At 39.7% G+C, this 19,117-nt stretch overlaps 1 protein-coding gene across 1 annotated transcript; it reads right to left on the reverse strand.

Moving 5' to 3' along the window:
• Positions 1-3,330: 3,330 nt before the first annotated feature.
• LOC122646576 (AT-hook motif nuclear-localized protein 10-like) lies at positions 3,331-16,810 on the reverse strand. Its single transcript, XM_043840153.1, has 5 exons — positions 16,067-16,810; positions 15,930-15,982; positions 14,112-14,243; positions 4,147-4,308; positions 3,331-4,053 (listed from the first exon to the last, which is right to left on the reverse strand). Exons 1-5 carry the CDS (start codon positions 16,536-16,538, stop codon positions 3,784-3,786), a joined length of 1,089 nt encoding a protein of 362 aa, XP_043696088.1. The 5' UTR covers positions 16,539-16,810; the 3' UTR covers positions 3,331-3,783.
• Between the last annotated feature and the right edge of the window lie 2,307 nt (positions 16,811-19,117).

Genomic DNA, 19,117 nt, shown 5'->3' on the forward strand with positions numbered 1-19,117 from the left:
TTTTTTAGTTTTTTTTTTATTAAAAATAATTTTTAATGTCCTACCATCCATGATTTTATATGTATTTTAGTAAAAATGGCAATGTTGTAATTTACATTAATCAATACAAAACTGTTACAGAAACAGCTTTTATCAAACTCTTTTCAATATTAATAGTGTTTTGGATACGTTTCTGAAACAGGTTTATCAAACACCTTTCAGGAAGCCAATAACGTTATTCTAGTAACAGTAACACCAAAATGCGTTTTTAGTAAAAAACAAAACAGAAACGTTACTAACGTTGTCAAACAAGATAAAATACGGGAAAAGCATTACCAATATAAATACAAAGTAATGAATATCTCTAGGCTCAGGTGGAGACGGACAAACAGCTTGCCTCTCTCTTGTCGGACAAATTAACAACAATGTAACATGAGTTTTGGTTACTCGGACTTTGGGCAGAGTAATAACTCTTTAGTAGACTTTTGCTACTTGAACTTCAGTCAGAGCAACGGTTGAAACTATGACTTTTGTTACTTGGACTTTAGGTAGAGTAACGGCATCACGAAGGGTTTAGATGACCTGACACTCGCTCCTCAGCTAGCGTAAAGACGTCACACACAACCTATGGGAATTATCCAAACGGGGTGTGATGGAAAGGTGGGGGAAAAGGGGTCACTGAGGGCATGAACAGAGGTACCAGGATGCGAATATCAAGGTGGGGGTTTGACAAACTGCCAAAATGGGTAGAAATTGGATTCTCACACACTCAAAAGGCCAAAACCAGGGGTTTGGGCGCACTTCCCGAAGCTTGGGAGGTGTCCTTTGAAATGGGGAGGGGCCCCTCTATTTAAATATTTATAGAGAGTTCTCGCCTTCCGTGGTGCCGCCAAAAGTGACTGCGGCAAGTGTGGTGCAATTCGGGGTTGACAGGTCGACATGTGGTAGGTGTGAGATCCAATGGTGCCGAGCTTAAGAAGAAAGAAAAAAAATTTGACTCAATCGATCTCGGACCGTTGGATCTTGCACCTCCCACGTGTCGACCTGTTAACCTCAAACTGCACCACACTCGGCGATACAATAATTGGAGAGGATTTAAATCTAGACCACACTAAAGTGTTGAACACAGTCTCCTAAGTGGCAACTCCATCCATTTTAATAAATATATATCATGATCCCAAATCCCCCCCATCCAATGCATTCTAGATGTTGTCCAACGCAAGATTGCCAAAGCTTCAACATGTCGAACGATTCTCATCTGACGCCAATAAACCTTGTTCAACGTCGAACAAAGTGTATGCATGTCAGTAAGGTTCTTGATAAACCTCAACTTAGAACCCACTTTGGTCGGGGTTCAACACTCAATAGCCAATGTTCGATGTCAATACAAACTCATCCTAACACTTCGTTGAAACTGACCGCCAGCAAAAAAGAAAAACCACACACATTAACGCCTCGAGACAAGAGAGCATGGTGATCCTTCCTTTTATGGAACCCTACCAATGTAGTTTCCATTTAAATTTATAAACCTCCGTTCATTCTCTTTCATTTCCAATGTGAGACCAAAGTTCTCCCACTCAGATGCTTTGCTAAAAGCAACATTGGGAAAGTCTAGGTTAAAAACTTGTAGGAAATAAAAACAAGTGAAATACACAAAGAGGTATTTTAAAACTTCTTTTGTTTTAAATTTATTTAATACCAACAAAAAGCAACCTAGGAAGTTTAGCCAAATTGCACTTAGCAGTTTCTCTTTTTTAACGTAAGGAGACAACTCTATCTAATTCTATGAAAATTACTTGTATTACTATCCCCAAAACTCGGCCAATTTTCTCTACAGTTTCGAAACCAAGACTAAATTTAAAATCGTGTCATTTGTTAACACAGTTCAACATTCTGAATTTCTTGAATATATGTTCAACTTTCTTAGATGTTACGTTTTCTCATATATTTTTATTCAAAATTGTCAAAGAAATCTCTAGAGCTTTTGGTTTCCTACAAAGATTGAAAGTAGTAGGTGACATAGATTTGTAGGTATTGAGGATGAGCTCAAATCACACAAAAAATGCTCTTTTGGATTCAACCTTAAATAAAACATAACCATTCTTAAATGTTGTGTTGAGGGCAGGCCTTAATGCAATTGCAAGGTTGCTCAATTCTGACCAAGTAGTCATGGGTTCGAGTCTAACAGTCTTTGCGAAAGCAAGGGTAAGGCTGCATACATTATAACCTACCTCAGACCTTGTAACGGGGCCTCGTGCATTGGGTACACCCCCTTTTTTTTGTCTGTTTTGATAAGCTTATCAAAATGGCCCAGTATTTTTATATTACATGGTAAATTGATGTGGCAAATCCAGCCATTAGATAGAGGCCAAGGTTAGATTTATGGTTTTATTGATTTGATTTTGTAAAATCTGAGTTCCTCATGCCATGAAAAACATCCAAGCAGATGTGATTTTCTCTTCAATCGAGTCTCTCTCCTTGCTCATTTCACTCCTTTCCATGAATGCGTCAAATTTCAGGTTCAAATTCGACCAAATACCCTCTCATATATGTACATGCATCCTTATATTTTTTATAATCATCCACACATATCCATGCACCCATCCTCTCGTCCCTAACTTTATTTTGCCACTTTACAAACTCGATTTGGATTGAAACTTGACATGTAAAGCAGGGAATCTTGGGATCTACACAACCTTAGATTTGAGTCCCTTTACAATTCACCATATAACAAATATTTAGGCCCTTCTGATAGCATAGCAGAGCTCTCTCTCTCTCCATTAACATTGTAAGTTATCACTTTAATCCATATTTTGAAACATTGTTGGATGGTTGGACATGTAGGTTACAGTATTAATCAAATAGCATGTTTTGCAAAACTACGAACTGATCAGTAAAGGAAGTTTTAAATCTGTTGTTGACCTGCAAAGGCTCCCAGTTATGGTCTAATCCAGTTTGACTACCCAACACATTTTTGTTCACTTAGATTTTGAAGGCATCTTTTTCTTCAAATTTTCGGACAGCAACTAATATAGTCACCTCAGAGGTAAATCCATGAGCCGGTGTAGTACTCCACCCAAGGGTTGAACACCATGAGGCCTGAAAGTTTACCACAATCAAAAGAGCTACAGACATCATGCGCCTTTTACCAAACCAAATCATTCAGTTTAGTGGGAAATCAGAAACTCAACAAGGTCTGCAGGTGGCACACAGGGTGTCCTTGAGCATTTGATCTGTCTCTGTCATCCTGGTTCTTGCACAGAAACCAGTCTTTAAGGCCACAAGCACAAGCAAGCACACACGCAGACACATCTCCCATATGCCTACTAGAAAGTTCAACCAACAGCCATAGATGCAGAAGATTCAACTAGTATACTCGTAATCATCTACACAGAATAACTAGAAGCTACATTTGAGGATAAAAAATAACAGCTAAACTTCTCATAATTGATAATAAAAGGAAAAAGAATTTCCTGAAGACGTGTGCGTGGTGATGTAACCATATTCTTGGCTTTGAACAGATGGGACTTGTTTCAGTCCAAGGAGAGAATGTGTCAGCAACTCAAAATTGGAAATGAGAATTAGGCAGAGAGCAACTTCAGATCCTCCCTGTGAACTATTATGTAGGAAGACCCAATTACATCTAGTGACCAAGATGAAATCCTTCCAAGACCAAGATGATCTCCTCAATAATTTTTCTCGGTTAGCACCTTGAATGATATCACCTTCAATGTAAACTATTAACTAAAATTAAGACTGTGGGATACAGTTAGCTTGCAGCAGCAAAGTCACATCGGCATCATTTTAGTGAGGGTTTGCAGGATGAGAGCCCCATCCCATAGATGGGTACATCGAAAAGCTATGAATTGATTGACCAATGTTGTTGCAGGCTCCAGAGCTGTGGTTAAGGGGGCTACCGGGCTCTCCAGATGACTCACTTGTGGGCCCTTGAGAAGGGGAGCTACCTGTGGCAAGTGGTGCCCCTAATCCTACAAGCTGGGGTGCTGGTGTTAATGAAGGCTGGTGTACGGGCTTTGGTTTTTTGCCATCAGCCAGGAAGCTTCCCACCACAACCTGGTGTTGTCCAACAAGAAATGCAACCATTAGTAGAGAAATAAAGAATTGAATACATAAGACAAAAGAAGACTGAAGGTCCTGGACAGAAACCTGTACAGGGCCCGCTGCCATTAGCATCCCAGCCACTCCACCACCCAAGACTCGACCATCCGATCCTGCCAAAGATACACTCAAACCACCAGTCCTACTGCGGGTACCACCATTCTCCATGAGTAAAAATGAACCTGACAGAGATATTATCTCAAACCGGCCCTGCATGAAAAAGTTTTAACATGGAATTTAAACCAAGAAATCACACTTCGGACCATTAAAGAACAATTTCCAGCTCATATCAAATACGGCTTTCATTATAGAAATATTTTGTTTCATTGATAATTCCAAAAAGAAACAACAAACCAGATTTTAAGCAAAGGTTTCCCGCAAGGTCCATAGCCACATAAACCAAGAAAAATCTAGAGTTTCTGTATCTCTAGGTGCTTCAGCTTGATTCTCTAAACTGCTTATATGAGACCATGCTAAAATGTTGGGGAAGATTGAGTTTTGGCTCTGTCCCCCCTTATCCTCTTCCACTGGGGTTTAATGCAAAATAGCTTTTGCCCAGTAAGAACACAGTCTAAGTGGCAGCTAGAGGCCCTAGACAGGATATAATGTCATTATTGGCATGAGATACTTCATATATAATAGCAGCAGTATTCTCATCCCTGTTGTATTATGCATCTTGTCATTAATTTCCTAATGTTTTTACTTTTTTTGCTGAATAAAGATACAACTTTGGATTGAGAGACATTAGAAATTGTATATATTCCATGTCACAGACCCTAAACAATGATTCCGTTTTGACTTCAAATAATAAAGAGAACACTTAGAAGGGCCCGTAGGTGTTTTGGGCTCTGGAGATAACAAGAAACTGTATCCACACCTTACTCATACCCATATATGGGCAGCCAAGTTAAGTTCAAAATTTTCTTTTATGCTTCTTATAAAAAAAGAAGGAACAAGATAAGCAGCGTCAGAACCAGTGATCAATAAGATGACATGAAAATAAAAGATCCAACTAGCTAAGGCTACCCCTACTAGCATCCCACATATCCCTCAATCTCTTTACACATTTCTTGTGGCAGTTGAAGCCAGTGTTTTAAAGGACTTGTAAAAAGCAATTAGATTGGGGTCAAGTCATTTACTGTTGGCTGGAAATGCCCAAAAGTTGATGGTTTCTCCAAAAAAATTCCAGTTGAACAAAGGTTGGGCAATCAAATTGTTTGTGTTGTAATATCGAGTGTAATATGAGTATAAGAGTAAATCTGTCCATAGGGGCATTAATGTACTTGTACCTATATGTCACTTATTATAAATAGAATAGGGCTGTCACACTGGCAGTCTAATCATTCCTCTCAAACAAACATGGTATCAGAGCTGAGATCCACCTTAGGATCCCAGCCCTACCCCGCCGACTTTCTCTCTCCATTCCTCTCTCGGTTTCAACTATCGGCCTCTCACCTTCTCTTCTCCAACTTGTCCCAACATCTTCCTTCTCTCGATTTCATCTTCTACTCTTGGAAGGTCAATCCTAGACCACCGAGGGTCTTCCTCTCTCCCATTGGGCTCTCAGATCTCCCTTGAATAATGATCTGAGAGACCCATATATGAAAATCATCTTTTCTCAGGGTTTAAGGGTAGATAGACTTTTTAAGGGTTTTGAGGCCTGGATCGACTTTTCAAGGTTTTGATCCCTCTTTCGACCTTCTGTTGGTCTTTTGTGTTGCTCTTAGATCTCTTCAAGGCCTCACTTCTCAATCTACCTCTTTCATCAACCTGAGTGGTAACTATGTCGCCTGATTCTACTACATTCACTGGGATTGAAGGATCGGGGCGTGGACTCATAATGACTTCCCTTCATTCCTTGTTAGCTTTGTTCGATGGGATGGGAGCAACTACTTGATGTGATCTCGCTCCTGTTACCTCTCCATTGATTCCCATGGCTATACGGGTTATTTGACGGGTGACACTGCAAGGCCTACTGTTGTTGATGCTTCACAGAGGAATTAGAGTTCTGATAACTCCTTGGTGATGGCCTTTCTCATCAACTCTGTGCAACCTCATATTGCTCGACGTTATATACTACCGCCAAGATCTGGAAGGCAGCTCAGGAAACATATTCTCGGGTTGCGAATGATGCTCAGGTTTATAAGTTGTGCAAGAAACATCATGAAACCAAGCAGAAGGACTAGACTCTTTTCCAATACTATTATGAGCTGCGAAGTTTGTGGCAGGAGCTTGATTTCTATGGTACTTTTCAGGCAACTTGTACTGCGGATGTGACTGCCTTCAAGAAATGGGAAGATAAGTTTCATGTTTATGATTTTCTAGTTGGGCTGATGTTAAGTACGATTAGATTCGTGCCCAGGTACTTAGCCGGGACCCTTTCCCTAGCTTGGAGCAGTCTTACTCGTTGATTCAGTTAGAGGGCAGCCGCAGTACTGCTATGTTACAACACACTACTCAGGACCGATCAGTCTTACTCTCTGGGTCCAATCAGTCTAAGGGTGGTACCTCTCGATCCAGTGATCTCTCTACCGATCGTGCCTCCTCTGATAGGGAACTAGTCAAGTATGACTACTGTGGTAAGAAACGTCATACCAAGGACTTCTATTGTAAACTGCATGGCCGTCCAACTTCCTCTTCCTCACGAGGTCGTGGCTGTGGTCAATCCTCCCAGGCTGCACATTGCACAGAGGCTTCTGAACCGGCTCCTAATCGTACTAGTACCTCTCTTTGCATGCATGCCAATATATGAATAAAAAGCTCTATAAAGAGTGTTCCCGCCTCCGTCACAGAATCTCCCAAAGAGAAACTAACTACCATGACTCCAATCAATATAGCTAAACTGACAGTGTGAGCGCTTGATTATAATCTAAGCGGATCATAGACTTTTGGCTTCGTGAAAGCTTCCATAACGCGATCATGGATGTGGCTAGTATGCAGACCAGAAAATCCTAATTGCCTAAGACCGCACGTCTCACTTGTTACTTCCTTAATCAGCTTAGCCATCTCTGGTGAGCACCAATATTGGGGATGGGTAAATAATGGGTCAAGAATGACCATCCACCATTTTCTTAGCCCAAGTAATAGACAGGTGAAAAACACAAAGGAGTGATCTCTGCAGTACGACAACAAGAACGCTTCCTTCAGGCCAAATCACGTTATTGAATCATGTACCAGGATGAGCTTGCTATGCTTAGGCGTTTGATGACTCGCTTGGAGCTTTCAACTGCTCCTGCTTCTGCCTCTACATCTACTATGGTTTCCTCTGATTCCCACCTTGCCTACTCAGGTATTTCTTTGGCGGTCAATGTGCATTGGTTGTCTCTTATCCTTGGATTATTGACTCCGGTGCCACTGATCATATGGCTGGCTCTTCTAGTCTCTTTTTCAGGTATTCCCCTTGTTCTGGTAAAGACAAGGTTAGAGTGGCTGATAGTTCTCTTTCCACTGGTTCTGGAAAGGGTTCCATCACTTGTTCTCCCTCTTTACTTTGGCATATGTTCTTCATGTTCCAGATTTTTCTACTAACCTTCTTTCTATCATTCGTCTCACCGCCAACCTGAATTGTAAAGTGACCTTTTCCCCTTCTCACTGTGTTTTTCAGGATTTGCTGACAGGAAAAACGATTGGATGTGGTAGGGTGCATGGTGGTCTTTATTTGCTTGACGATGACATATCTTCACTGGGTCAAGCTCATCAGACTGGTTCTCCTTCAATATCTTCTAAGTTACTTTTTGGTATAGGCGTTTAGGCCATACCCCTATTGGTCCTTTGGTTAAAACTTTTCCTAGTTTATTTCAGTATTGTAATCCCAGATTCCCAAGGATGTCTTTTGTGATGCTTGTGTTTTAGCCAAGCAAACTTGTGCAACTTATTCCAATTTGAATACTAGAAGTTCTTCTCCTTTTATATTAATTCACTTTAGTTAAAATGGTGTGGCTGAACGTAAAAATAGGCACCTATTGGAGGTGTCCTGTGCTCTTATGTTTGAAATGAATGTTCCTCCTCAATATTGGAGTGAAGCTGTTCTCACTGCTTATCTCATCAACCGGATGCTGACTTGTGTCCTTGACTTCAGAGCTTCGACTGAGATTCTCCAGGGTTTTTCCACCTTTCTTATCCCTCATAAAGTCTTCGGATGTTCCTGTTTTGTCCGGAAGCACCATCTTCATGGCACACTAGATCACCGGGGACTTAAGTGTGTTGTCATTGGCTACTCTGCTACCCAGAAGGGCTACAAGTGCTACTAGCCCCTTCTCATCGGGTATTTGTTTCTATGGATGTTGTATTCCATGACTCAGCTGCCTATTACTCTTTGGCACCTCTTCATTGGGGGGGGGGGGGGAGTCTTCTCCGTTTGGTGAAGATGTGCCTCCAGCTGTGCCTATTCTTGGCTCTAACTCCTCTTCTCTAGTTCCTTCAGTCCAGAGGGAGTCTTCTCCTGTTCAAGTTCAGCCACCCATGAAAGTTTATGCCCGTCATCATCGTAAGCAACAAATAGACACCACCCTAGTGGCTCCTGTGACACCTGCACCACCACCTAGCCAGCTGTTATCTCCTGATCCAGGTCATAACTCTTGGTCAGGTAATACTTACTCTAATTCTCCTATTATTCTGACCCATCTCTTGACTTACCCATTGCCATTCGAAAGGATACGCGATCTTGTACTCAACTCCTTATTGTTAAGGTCGTTTCGTACAACTCTCTTTCTCCTTCATATCAAACCTTTGTGTCTTCCTTGTCATCTATTTTCATTCTTCTAAATTGGCAGGAAGCTATCACAGAATCGCAGTAGAAGGAAGCCATGATTGAAGAAATACAAGCCCTGAAAAAGAATGGTACTTGGGATTTGGTCTCTCTTCCTCCTCAGAATAGGACCGTGAGTTGCAAGTGAGTTTTCACTGTAAAGCAAAATATGGATAGGACAGTGTACCCATACAAGGCTAGGCTGGTTGCAAGAGGATTTATCCAAACATGGTTTGGATTACCAGTAGAGATATTCACACCAGTTGCAAAAATGACTACCATCCTTATGATTCTTTCTTGTGCTATGAATCTAAGATGGGATTTTCAACAACTTAATGTCAAGAACGCATTTCTTCATTGTGAATTGGAAGAAGAAGTTACATGGAAATCCCTCCTGGTTTCTCATGCCAGAAAACTGAGGGAAAGGTTTGCAAGCTCAAGAGAGCTTTGTATGGGCTGAAGGAGTCTCCAAGTACTTGGTTTAGGAGATTCCACAAAGCTATAGTATCCATAAGTTATATGCAAAGTAATGTTTATCGCACCCTATTCATTAAGCAAGCTGGAACCAAGATTGCTATCTTCATTGTGTATGTTGATGACATTGTTGTCTCTGGGAGCGAGAGGAAATTTCTCGCCTAAAGACTTACCTTGATCAAGAGTTTGAGATCAAGGACCTAGGTAAGCTGCACTATTTTCTTGGCATTGAGGTTGCCCGTTCAACCAAGGGTATCTTTCTATCTCAACGGAAATATACCCTTGACCCCCTATCTGAGACAAGGATGTTTGGTTGTAAACCTTCAAATACTCTTCTTGAAGCAAACGTTCACCCCACTAGTAAGAGTGTTGTAAGACTGGTAACCCTATGGATAAGGGTCAATATCAGAGATTGGCTGGAAAGATGATTTACTTATCCCACACTCATCCTAACATTGCCTTTGTTGTTAGTCTGGTTAGCTAGTATATGCATGATCCTTACTCCTCACACTTGGAAGTTGTGTTCCGGATCTTGCGGTACTTGAAGTCTACACCAGGAAAGGGAATCCTCCTCTCTTCTCATGGCCATTTGTGAGTTGAGGCCTTTATCGATGCTGATTGGGCCAGCTCTCTAGATGATCGGCAATCTACCACTAGTTATAGCACATTTGTGGGAGGCAACCTGGTTACTTGAAGGAGTAAGAAGCAGACAGTTGTTGCTCAGTCCAATGTTGAAGCTGAATTTCATGGCATCTATGAGTTGATGAGGCTTAAAGGTCTCTTGACAGACTTAGACCTTCATGTTTCCCTTCCTATAATGCTTTACTGTGACAGCAAGTCAGAAATTAGTATTGCTCACAATCCAGTCCAGCACGATCGTACCAAGCATGTGGAGATAGATCGGCATTTCATTAAAGAAAAGCTAGATCAAGGGCTGATTTGTATTCCCTTTGTAAAATCTAGAGATCAGTTAGCAGATGTTTTTACGAAGGGGTTAAGTAGTAAATTGTTTCATCATATTCTATGCAAGTTGGGCAAGTGTGATATCTATGCACCTACTTGAGGGGGAGTGTTATAATATCGGGTGTAATATGTGTATAAGGGTAAATCTGCCCATAGGGGCATTAATGTATTTGTACCTGTATGTCACTTATTATAAATAGAATAGGACTGTCACACTGGCAGTCTAATCATTCATCTCAATCAAACAATCTGAGTGACCAACCATAGGGCCTGAACGATCAGATGCCCTGTCTGTTTCCAAATTCCAAAAACATTTGTTAAAAACGAGATGGAGTCAATCCAAAGGAATTTCCTATAGAAGGCCAGGGAGGATGAGTCCGACGTATATATAGTAGACTAAAAACTAGTGTCTCTGCCTCAGGATTTTGTCAACTGGGCATCAGAAAAATTGTTCAAAGATAGACAAAGTAATGACATTGACTTTGTCCTGCAGACTCAGACAGAGAACAGCAAGAGAGACTGTAGGATAAGGTTATTGAAAGCAAAGATGAAAGACCAAACGATTAGGAAAGAAGGCAGGTGACGCATAGCTATGAAATGGACAGACGAGCATAATGAAGACACAGGCACTTTTAAATTCGATAATTACATTCCAGGTTGGTTATAGGCCTTATGGCACAATACTGCAATCTGGATATGATGTCTTAAGATTGATAAGTATATTATAGGTTCTGCAAAAGATACTGAGTTTAAGCACCTTCTTTAAGGATGAAAATTAACACACGTCAGTCCCTAAGGCAAACAAATATGGTCCATGACTAATGCTGCAGTTATGCAGTACTTATGGCTCAGCGGAAACAACAGGTCATTTAATGGTCACATTGCAATGAACCCTCCCATGCACCTGCCCATGAAACAAAATTGAAAGTTTTCAGTGTCTCTTCCATCAGAAACTTTAGCTTCTCCGAAACTTTGTAAAATATTTTTCTAGCCTCTTCAGATAGTTATGGAAAAATGATGGCCAAACAGCCGGAGTCATGTGCCCTCTCACACTCTTTCTCCTCCTTGACACTCACTCTCTCCCCCCTTGACAAGTGCCCCATATATGAACTGTGCGGTACCCCCCCCCCCCCCCGTGCTCCCATTGCCTTGGCATGGGGCATTCCATTCCATGCAGCCGGCAAGGCAATCACCTGCCCAATAGTTATTTAGTGTTTTGGCAGGGCCAATGCGGTATAGTATGGCCAGTAATCTGCCGCATCTTTTTCATCATTTTTCTCAATTAAGTTTTGTTTGATCAAAGAATAGGGTATTCATCCCAGAAATTGTTCTGGAACAATAAAGGAACACATAATTGCTTAGAGCAATGGTAAACGGTTCGGGCTGCCAGATTCGAGTCTTGAGGGCAGGCACTTGGTGCAAAAATGACAAAGGTTAGCACAGACTCCAAACACCCCCCTCCCAGGACCCCGCACAGGCAAGTAAACAGCACTGGGTAATGGCCCTTTATAATTAGTGGGTTCAACAAAGGAAACATATGAATATTAAGACAACTGCAGGCAATGACTTTTTAGATGATATGCCCAGAAGAAAACATGTCAATTTTGCAAAAGAAAGTGTCTAAACAATAAACACCATATCCATCATAGAACACACAAGGCACAAAAATCAATGCACCCACTAATGCACATTGTAGCAGCAGAAGAGAAGTGTACTTTAATGTTTCAAACTAGATTTTGCCTTGCAGATCTAGCAGGCACATTGCATGCAATCAAAGAGTTCTAGCCCTTGAAAGTTAAAAAAGAATCATCCTCCAATCCAGGTCTACACCCTCTACTCCCTTGATAGAAGGAATTATCTAGTGACAATTTTGCTCGTGCAGAAGGATCTAATAATTCAGATGCTCCGAGGCAGATTCCAGAAAATAAACTGCCTCTTTGACGTAGAGAAGAATTTGTTCCAAGTCAACGTCTTATCCATATTCTTAGAAAACAAAATTTACATGTTGAGATGTTTTTCAACAAAAGATGAGCAATAATCCCACGTCTTTTTAAAACCAACCCGAACTAGAACCAACAGGTACTCTGGTTAGACCATTGGATCAGCTTGGGACAAGCCCAATGAGATCAGAAAATAAGCCATACATGTAGAAGCGTTCTTATGTTAATTATGGAAAACCAGTTCATACTGGAAAACTGATAGGTTATTTTAATTAATTCTGGTAATCACCAGCCAACTGTCTCATATTCAATGTAAATTAATTTTCATAGAGGAATATTATAAGGTAAAATCGGTATAAACAACATACAATTTTACTTCTAAAATTTTCATTTTACCTGGTTTTACCTAGAAACAAATGGAACCAGAAGAGTTGGAGTTCACAAAAATTTGAAACTATTAAATTATAACCCATTAAATTAAGGAAAGTGTTTAAACCTTTGAAGATGTGATCCTAAGAGCGAATTAATACCCATCAATCAAGGGAAATAATACCACTCATCAAGAAGTCAAAAGATCATTTTTCCATTCTTTCCTATAAAGAATCCAACTCAAGGAGCAAACATAGGCAGGATGCATTTTCTATCCTACTAACAAAGTCTCAATGTTGGTCTCACTGCTCATATGAAAGAAAACAATAATAAAGGAAAGGAAATGGTAATAAATAAATTGAAGAAAGCTGAATGAAAATGCTGAGAGTAAGTACTAGAAGTAATGCTATCAAAAACAAATTCGTGAATTGAGACTGACAGAAAATTTGAGGCATAAATTAAGTATTGATTGATGGTAAGTGGGGTTCAATTTCTCATAGTTTTCACTCTTATGATAAGACTATAAGAGTATACCCATGATCAATAAAAAGAGACAACAATGGCATAAGCCACTGTCTTCTGATTGCATGTGATCAGCTTTTCTGGCGTAGAACATTCTCAGCTCTGAAGTTGTTTACCTATAAAAGATCTTTGTGGAGGTATGATCTTCTTACAAGAAAGTTCAAGCATTCTCTTGTTAGGATGAAAAAAGTGGCAGTACTCTTGCAAATTTCGTGTATTCTCCCTTGTTCATTTGATTAGAGGACTATTTATAGTTTCCATAACAAATGGACTCCCCTCTCCACAGCATCATACTATTGGGGACCTCTTAAGATCCCACCAGGTGGGGGGTGGACCTTGAAGGGACCATTTTGGTTTTAGGGTTGCTGCTGCTTCAAGATTCTAGGACATGCTCCGCAAACATTACATCAATTTGAAATCAGAGGGCATTTTGGTCATTTATACCCTATGTGCATGGGCCCCACTCATGGATCTAAGGGAAGTTATATGGGACATAAAATCCAATAGAAAAATGAATCTTCTGAAAAATGGTGGAAAACAAATGGATCGTTGAAAATACAAGGAAAGTGCCAATAAATGGAAGTGAGCATATTTGAATTTGGCCAATGAAATTTGAACCATAGAACATCCAGACCATACCCTAGGAATCACATGGTCAGAGTTCCAACATCATCCTTCCATGTGGAACAATTAGGTGATCACATAGAAAGCTTTCCCATATTAACCACACAAAGAACCTTTACTGTTATTAAATACACCAACATGGTGACTTCCATTAAAGAAGCCTGGATATCTTTCTCAAAAGACCTCTTAGGTATCCATGTGCTGCATTTCAATATTGATGGCCAAAATCAGAAAGGAAAAAAAAAATTCCACATTCAGCCCAGGTATTTATCTTTATCAATAATCATTATTCAAGATACATATAGTTAGTAATCTAATATCGCATATGATTAAGATTGATGTGAAATGTGATTTAAATGCAGTTTCAACCAGACCTCATAAGTTACAGTGCCACCAGAAGTTGCCGGCTGGCGAAGTGTGACATTACAGATTGCTCCATTTGCAGAGAGGATACAAACTGTCCGTGATCCTTGCTGGGAGAAAGCCATGATCTTTGATGCTACGTCCTACAATGCAACACAATGAAAACTTATTAAATACTAAGAGAACATAGTGAATAAACAACTTCCCATCTCAACATCAGTTGATCCTTTTAGATCACCAATTAATCATATAGTAGTATTTGAGCACAAATTCTTAATATTATTACATATTCCATAAACACAAATTCAAATAATAGAAACAGCAAAAACAATTCTACGTTTTGCTTCTTTCATTTATTTTATTTTCTTTCTTTTTCCTTCTTTTTGAAGTGAATGTACATAATCACAAACAATGTAATAGCCCCAAGGTTGTTATCCTATATCATGATGAGACTAGAAATCATTTGATCCAAGTACCATGATATCACAAAGAAAAACAAATGCAATCAGAAGCCTTACCCCATGGCTTGGATCCCTATCATAATTGAAACACATTTATCATACAGCTGTCATTATTTTAAATGATTGATTTATAAGATCGCCCTTGAAGTATGATATGTGCAACTGTGCAAAAAATATGCTATACAATTTGAACTAATGAATCAAGGAGAATGCAGCCAGAAGGAATAGAGGAACAAATGAGATTTCAGCCTAATTTCAAGTTATGCATCGACACAACTTTTTTTGTGAAGATAATGAAAAAATTGACTGCCAAGGGTCATCCATACAAATGACAGGCATATGTAACTACCTTTCTTTGGTGTGCATGTACAACAGATTATCAACTCATCATGGTGTACCATTAAACAGTGTGAACGATTTCTCGTTCGCAACAGCCTATAGCACATAAAATTACTTGAGCTCCCAATTAATGGGTATTGAGCTTTCAAGCCAAGCTATAGGCTTCAGCTCTAAACATTTATACTTCACCAGGATCCTGACAAAGTCATTATTCATTAATCAATAAAAATAGGAAAACAGAAAAAAAAAAATCTATAAAAATTATTAAAAAAGTTAACATTTAGCTCACCCTATGCATCAAAGGATAAGGGCAAGCGGAAGGCCAACAAGAATAAGGATAAAGAAAAGATGGGATCTTGAGAAAGTGCAAAGGTGGTATGGCATTTATGTAGCCAACACCAAAGTGATGCTACAACTTTGGTTTCTGTTGCACAAGATCCAGCCATTCAATCAACAATCTCCTATTTTAGGTTAATATTTCTAGGTTTGCTGTTAAGAAAAGTCAATATCCTCCTTTTCCTCAAACAAATATGTTTGGGGTTGGTGTATATCCTTATTTGAAATTCTACTTGCAAACTAGAGCTCTTAAAGCAAGAACAACACACAAGCCACGAAGACCTCGTAAATAATCAAACAAAACCATCCTTATTCGAGGGGATCCCTCATATGAACGGTTCTTTGAAATGGATTATAAGTAGTCAATCGTGCATAAGTCAAAAGATATTTAATGATGGAAGAGCCAAGAAACAAGTAAGAAATTAGAACACGAGGGAAAGGTTACAAACACATGGAAGATTACAGTGTAAGACCTGTAATGCAATTTATAAATATCTAAAATCAATTATACACATTCAAGAGGGACATTAAATAACTAAATGATCTAAAAGTTAATGAACCCATGACCTCTTGCTTCTTTGGTAACAACAAACTAATAAACCAATTCATTGAGTAGCACTTTCACTTCTTATCTCTACACCATTACAATGTTAATACATTAAACTTCTCTATTGATGGGTAAAATCTGCATACCTCGCCAGCTTTAACAGTGATAATGTGGGGCATAAAACCAAAACCAGGGGCCCCTGTCACCAACGCATATTCATAAACACTTTTAACTCGTGAAATTGATAATAAACAAGTGAATAATAGTAAGAATGCGTACTTACCCAGAGCATCCAGCTGCTGCTTCTTGCCTGAACCCTTCGGCCGCCCTCTGTTTCGCTTATAAGGAGGCTCAGACAAGTGGGTGCTGCTCTCAGTATGGTTGTTGTCATTGTTGTGGTTGTTGTTGATTTGTCCAGGAACCACAGAAGATAGAGGAGCTAATGCCAATGCCATGCTCCCATCAGGGCCATACTTTCTGGGTCTTCCTCTTTTCTTCTTTGCAGGTTCGCTCACAGTAAACCCACATGGTCTCAAGCCCTCGACATGAAACCCAGCAGAGTTTGAAGGGTCATCAGAAGGCCTCGACACAGAAGTTACAACCTGATTATATGGTAATCGAAGATTTTGCATTATCCCAGCAGAGCTGGGACTAAGCATTGAAGTGGTGTGGAAGCTCATCCCGTAAGAGTTGGGACCCACCATCATCCCTGGAGGTTCAGATGAAGCTAACCTCGTAGCTTCCCTTGCATCCATTCTCACAAATTTTACAAACAAAGATGAAAATTTTTGTTTCCAACCCCCTTTCGACTTTCAAATCAACTCAACTGAAAATTTAATCGAAATACATCAAACAAAATTTTGAGAAAAAAAAGAGGAATTTTTCTGTTTTTCTTTTGCAATCAGAATTCGCCAATATGAAAAGGAAAATAAAACGAAAATTAAATTAATAAATGGATAATAAATAAATAAAAATGGAAAGGCAGGGAAGAGAAGGTACCCTCTTGGGTCGATTCAGAAATGAAAAAAAAAAAAAGAGGATATTCTAGGGTTTAGACTTTAAAAGGGTTGTCAGATTTAGGGTTTAAAACGAAAAACCCTTTTTTTCTTTCTTCTTTTTGGCCACCGACCCTAGCCTTCCAGACTCCAGAGTCCAGATATGAGAAAATAATTCGATAAATTTTCGTAATTAAATTAAATTTCTTTATTTTTTCTTGTTGTAGGTGTGCAGATAATTCTCGTAGTGGTTTTGTTAAAATCTATTTAATTTGATATAATTATCCATTTATTTTTGGATTTTTATTTTAGGGATTTATTATAAAATAAGAGAGAAAAACAAACTGGTTTTAACTCTTAAGGGCTTCGCTTGTACGATTGTGTCTTTTCCCTCCTTTCTGTTTGAATGAAAGAAATGTTTAAACGTTCGTTAGGGTTTTTCGATAGATCGATCACGTGGTGTTTGTTTGGTTGAATTTGATTTGCTGGTAGTGCTTAGCTCTAGCGGCTACTGACTTTTGCTTTTGTTTGACTTCTCGTGTAATCTTTAGATCTAAACTGACTCTCTTACGTCTCTTTTATTGGCCAGTCCAGTCATGTGACTGGCTTGGCATTGGTCTAGATCGCATCTTTTTCGAAATTCCCACTTAATTTCTGTCAAAATGCTTTGGTTGGATATATTTAAGTTTGGTTGGATGAGAAATGAATTAAAAAACAAAAGGGGAAATTCACGTTTACCTCCCCCTGGGGTTTCAAACAATCAAGTCTACCAACCTTGGAATTTTAAAAATTACTTCTGTAATCCTAGATAATAACTCTGTAAGTTTTAGAAGGAAATGACAATTTTTCCCTTTCTTTCTTTCTTCTTCTTCCTTCTCCAACCCCTTTCCTACAACTCTGCACCACTCCTGCTACTGGTCCCGCCTCCCATCTCCGCCCTCGACAACTCGCCAACACCACCACTTATCCCTGTCCCTAGCCCAGCACCTCCACCACTGGTGAGTAGCTTAGTGAAATATGTGTTCTGAAAATTAGGGTTCAAATTGTGCTGATGGACAACATCCTCCTTATCCTTCTCCTCTTCTTTAGTTGTTCTTTCTCTGGCACATTCCCTGGCTTTAACACGGCTTTCAGACCTGGAGAGGGACAAGCCCGAACCCTTGCTTGTCTCAGAAGTGCCGCTCCCTCTAGATTTCGTCAAGGACATTTGTTGCTACTGCCGTTGCTGATGATAAGAGGGTTCAATTTCTATCGTTACTGATTCGGTGGGACTTTGTCGAGCCATCTCTGCAACCTACCTGCAACTTCCGCCATCCTACGAACTCTGCAATCTTCAATCTCTGCAACATTCGCCCTCTCTGCAATCAAAGTAGACTCTTTGTATTGAAAATCCCCATTCTTTTGTTTGAAAATGCTAACCTCATAGCCTTGTTGTTGATCAAGCCAGATCTATTCAAGAACTTTCAAAATTTTTGAAAAAATAAATATTCTTTTGAGCTTGGGAACTCATGAATCCCAAAATTCGACCCCTTTCAAAACTCTGATCACTTCATCGATCAATAGATAAACAATCGATAGATCTCTTCTTCATTCACCTAATTCATTAATACAAATTCAATCAAATAAACAAAGAAAAAGAATACATAGTTAAAGAAGACCCAAGATCTCCATATGTTGCACAGACATGTCAGAGATGGAATTCTTGATGCGTGCACAGAGACAAAGACTAGCGGGCTTCGAGCACAAAGGACAGAAAGGCCTCTTATTGTGGGCTTGAGTTCCCATTTCTGTTTTACTAAGGATTTGTGAAAGATAGAATCATTGGTTGCAGAGGGTTTTGAGCTCCAGCCAGAGAGGGCAGTAGGCGGCCGGAATTCAGAATCGGGTCAGAAAATCGGCCAGCATTGATGGACGTCAAACCATCAACAACTGAAGGCTCTAGCTTTCAGAGATGTAAAGATGGAAGTTCGCTACTTCCAAAAGAAGAATATTTTGAATTGGGTTGCAGGAGAACCAAGATGCTCACTTCCCAAGTCGATCTCCCTCTGGAGAAGAACCTCAAGTCCCCAAATATCTCCCACTGGTTTCGCAATGTGTTTTCGATGAAATGGTCCAATGATCCTCACCTGCTCTGGTTTCTATGGTCAAAATCCCCAAATCGCAGGGGGACAGGAGATGATGAAAGCTTTAAAGGGAATTATGGGCATTTAGTTAATATTTGGGGGATGACATCGTCACTTAATCGTTCTCATTTAACTGTGGAGATACGTTTGTAAGAATCTTTCAAAATACAAGGAAAGTTTATGAAATAAATGACATTCTAGGGATGGTAGACATTA

The sequence above is a fragment of the Telopea speciosissima genome, chromosome 11 (genome assembly GCF_018873765.1).
Source record: "Telopea speciosissima isolate NSW1024214 ecotype Mountain lineage chromosome 11, Tspe_v1, whole genome shotgun sequence".
Classification (NCBI taxonomy): Eukaryota; Viridiplantae; Streptophyta; class Magnoliopsida; order Proteales; family Proteaceae; genus Telopea; species Telopea speciosissima.

Bases quoted from the DNA above. Each gene is read 5' to 3' on its own strand.
- LOC122646576 (XM_043840153.1), bottom strand. From the start codon at position 16,538: ATGGATGCAAGGGAAGCTACGAGGTTAGCTTCATCTGAACCTCCAGGG. The intron at 14,244-15,929 runs GTATGCAGATTT...GTTGCATTGTAG, and splicing joins TCACTGTTAAAGCTGGCGAG to GACGTAGCATCAAAGATCAT. The intron at 4,054-4,146 runs GTTTCTGTCCAG...GGACAACACCAG, and splicing joins TGGCAGCGGGCCCTGTACAG to GTTGTGGTGGGAAGCTTCCT.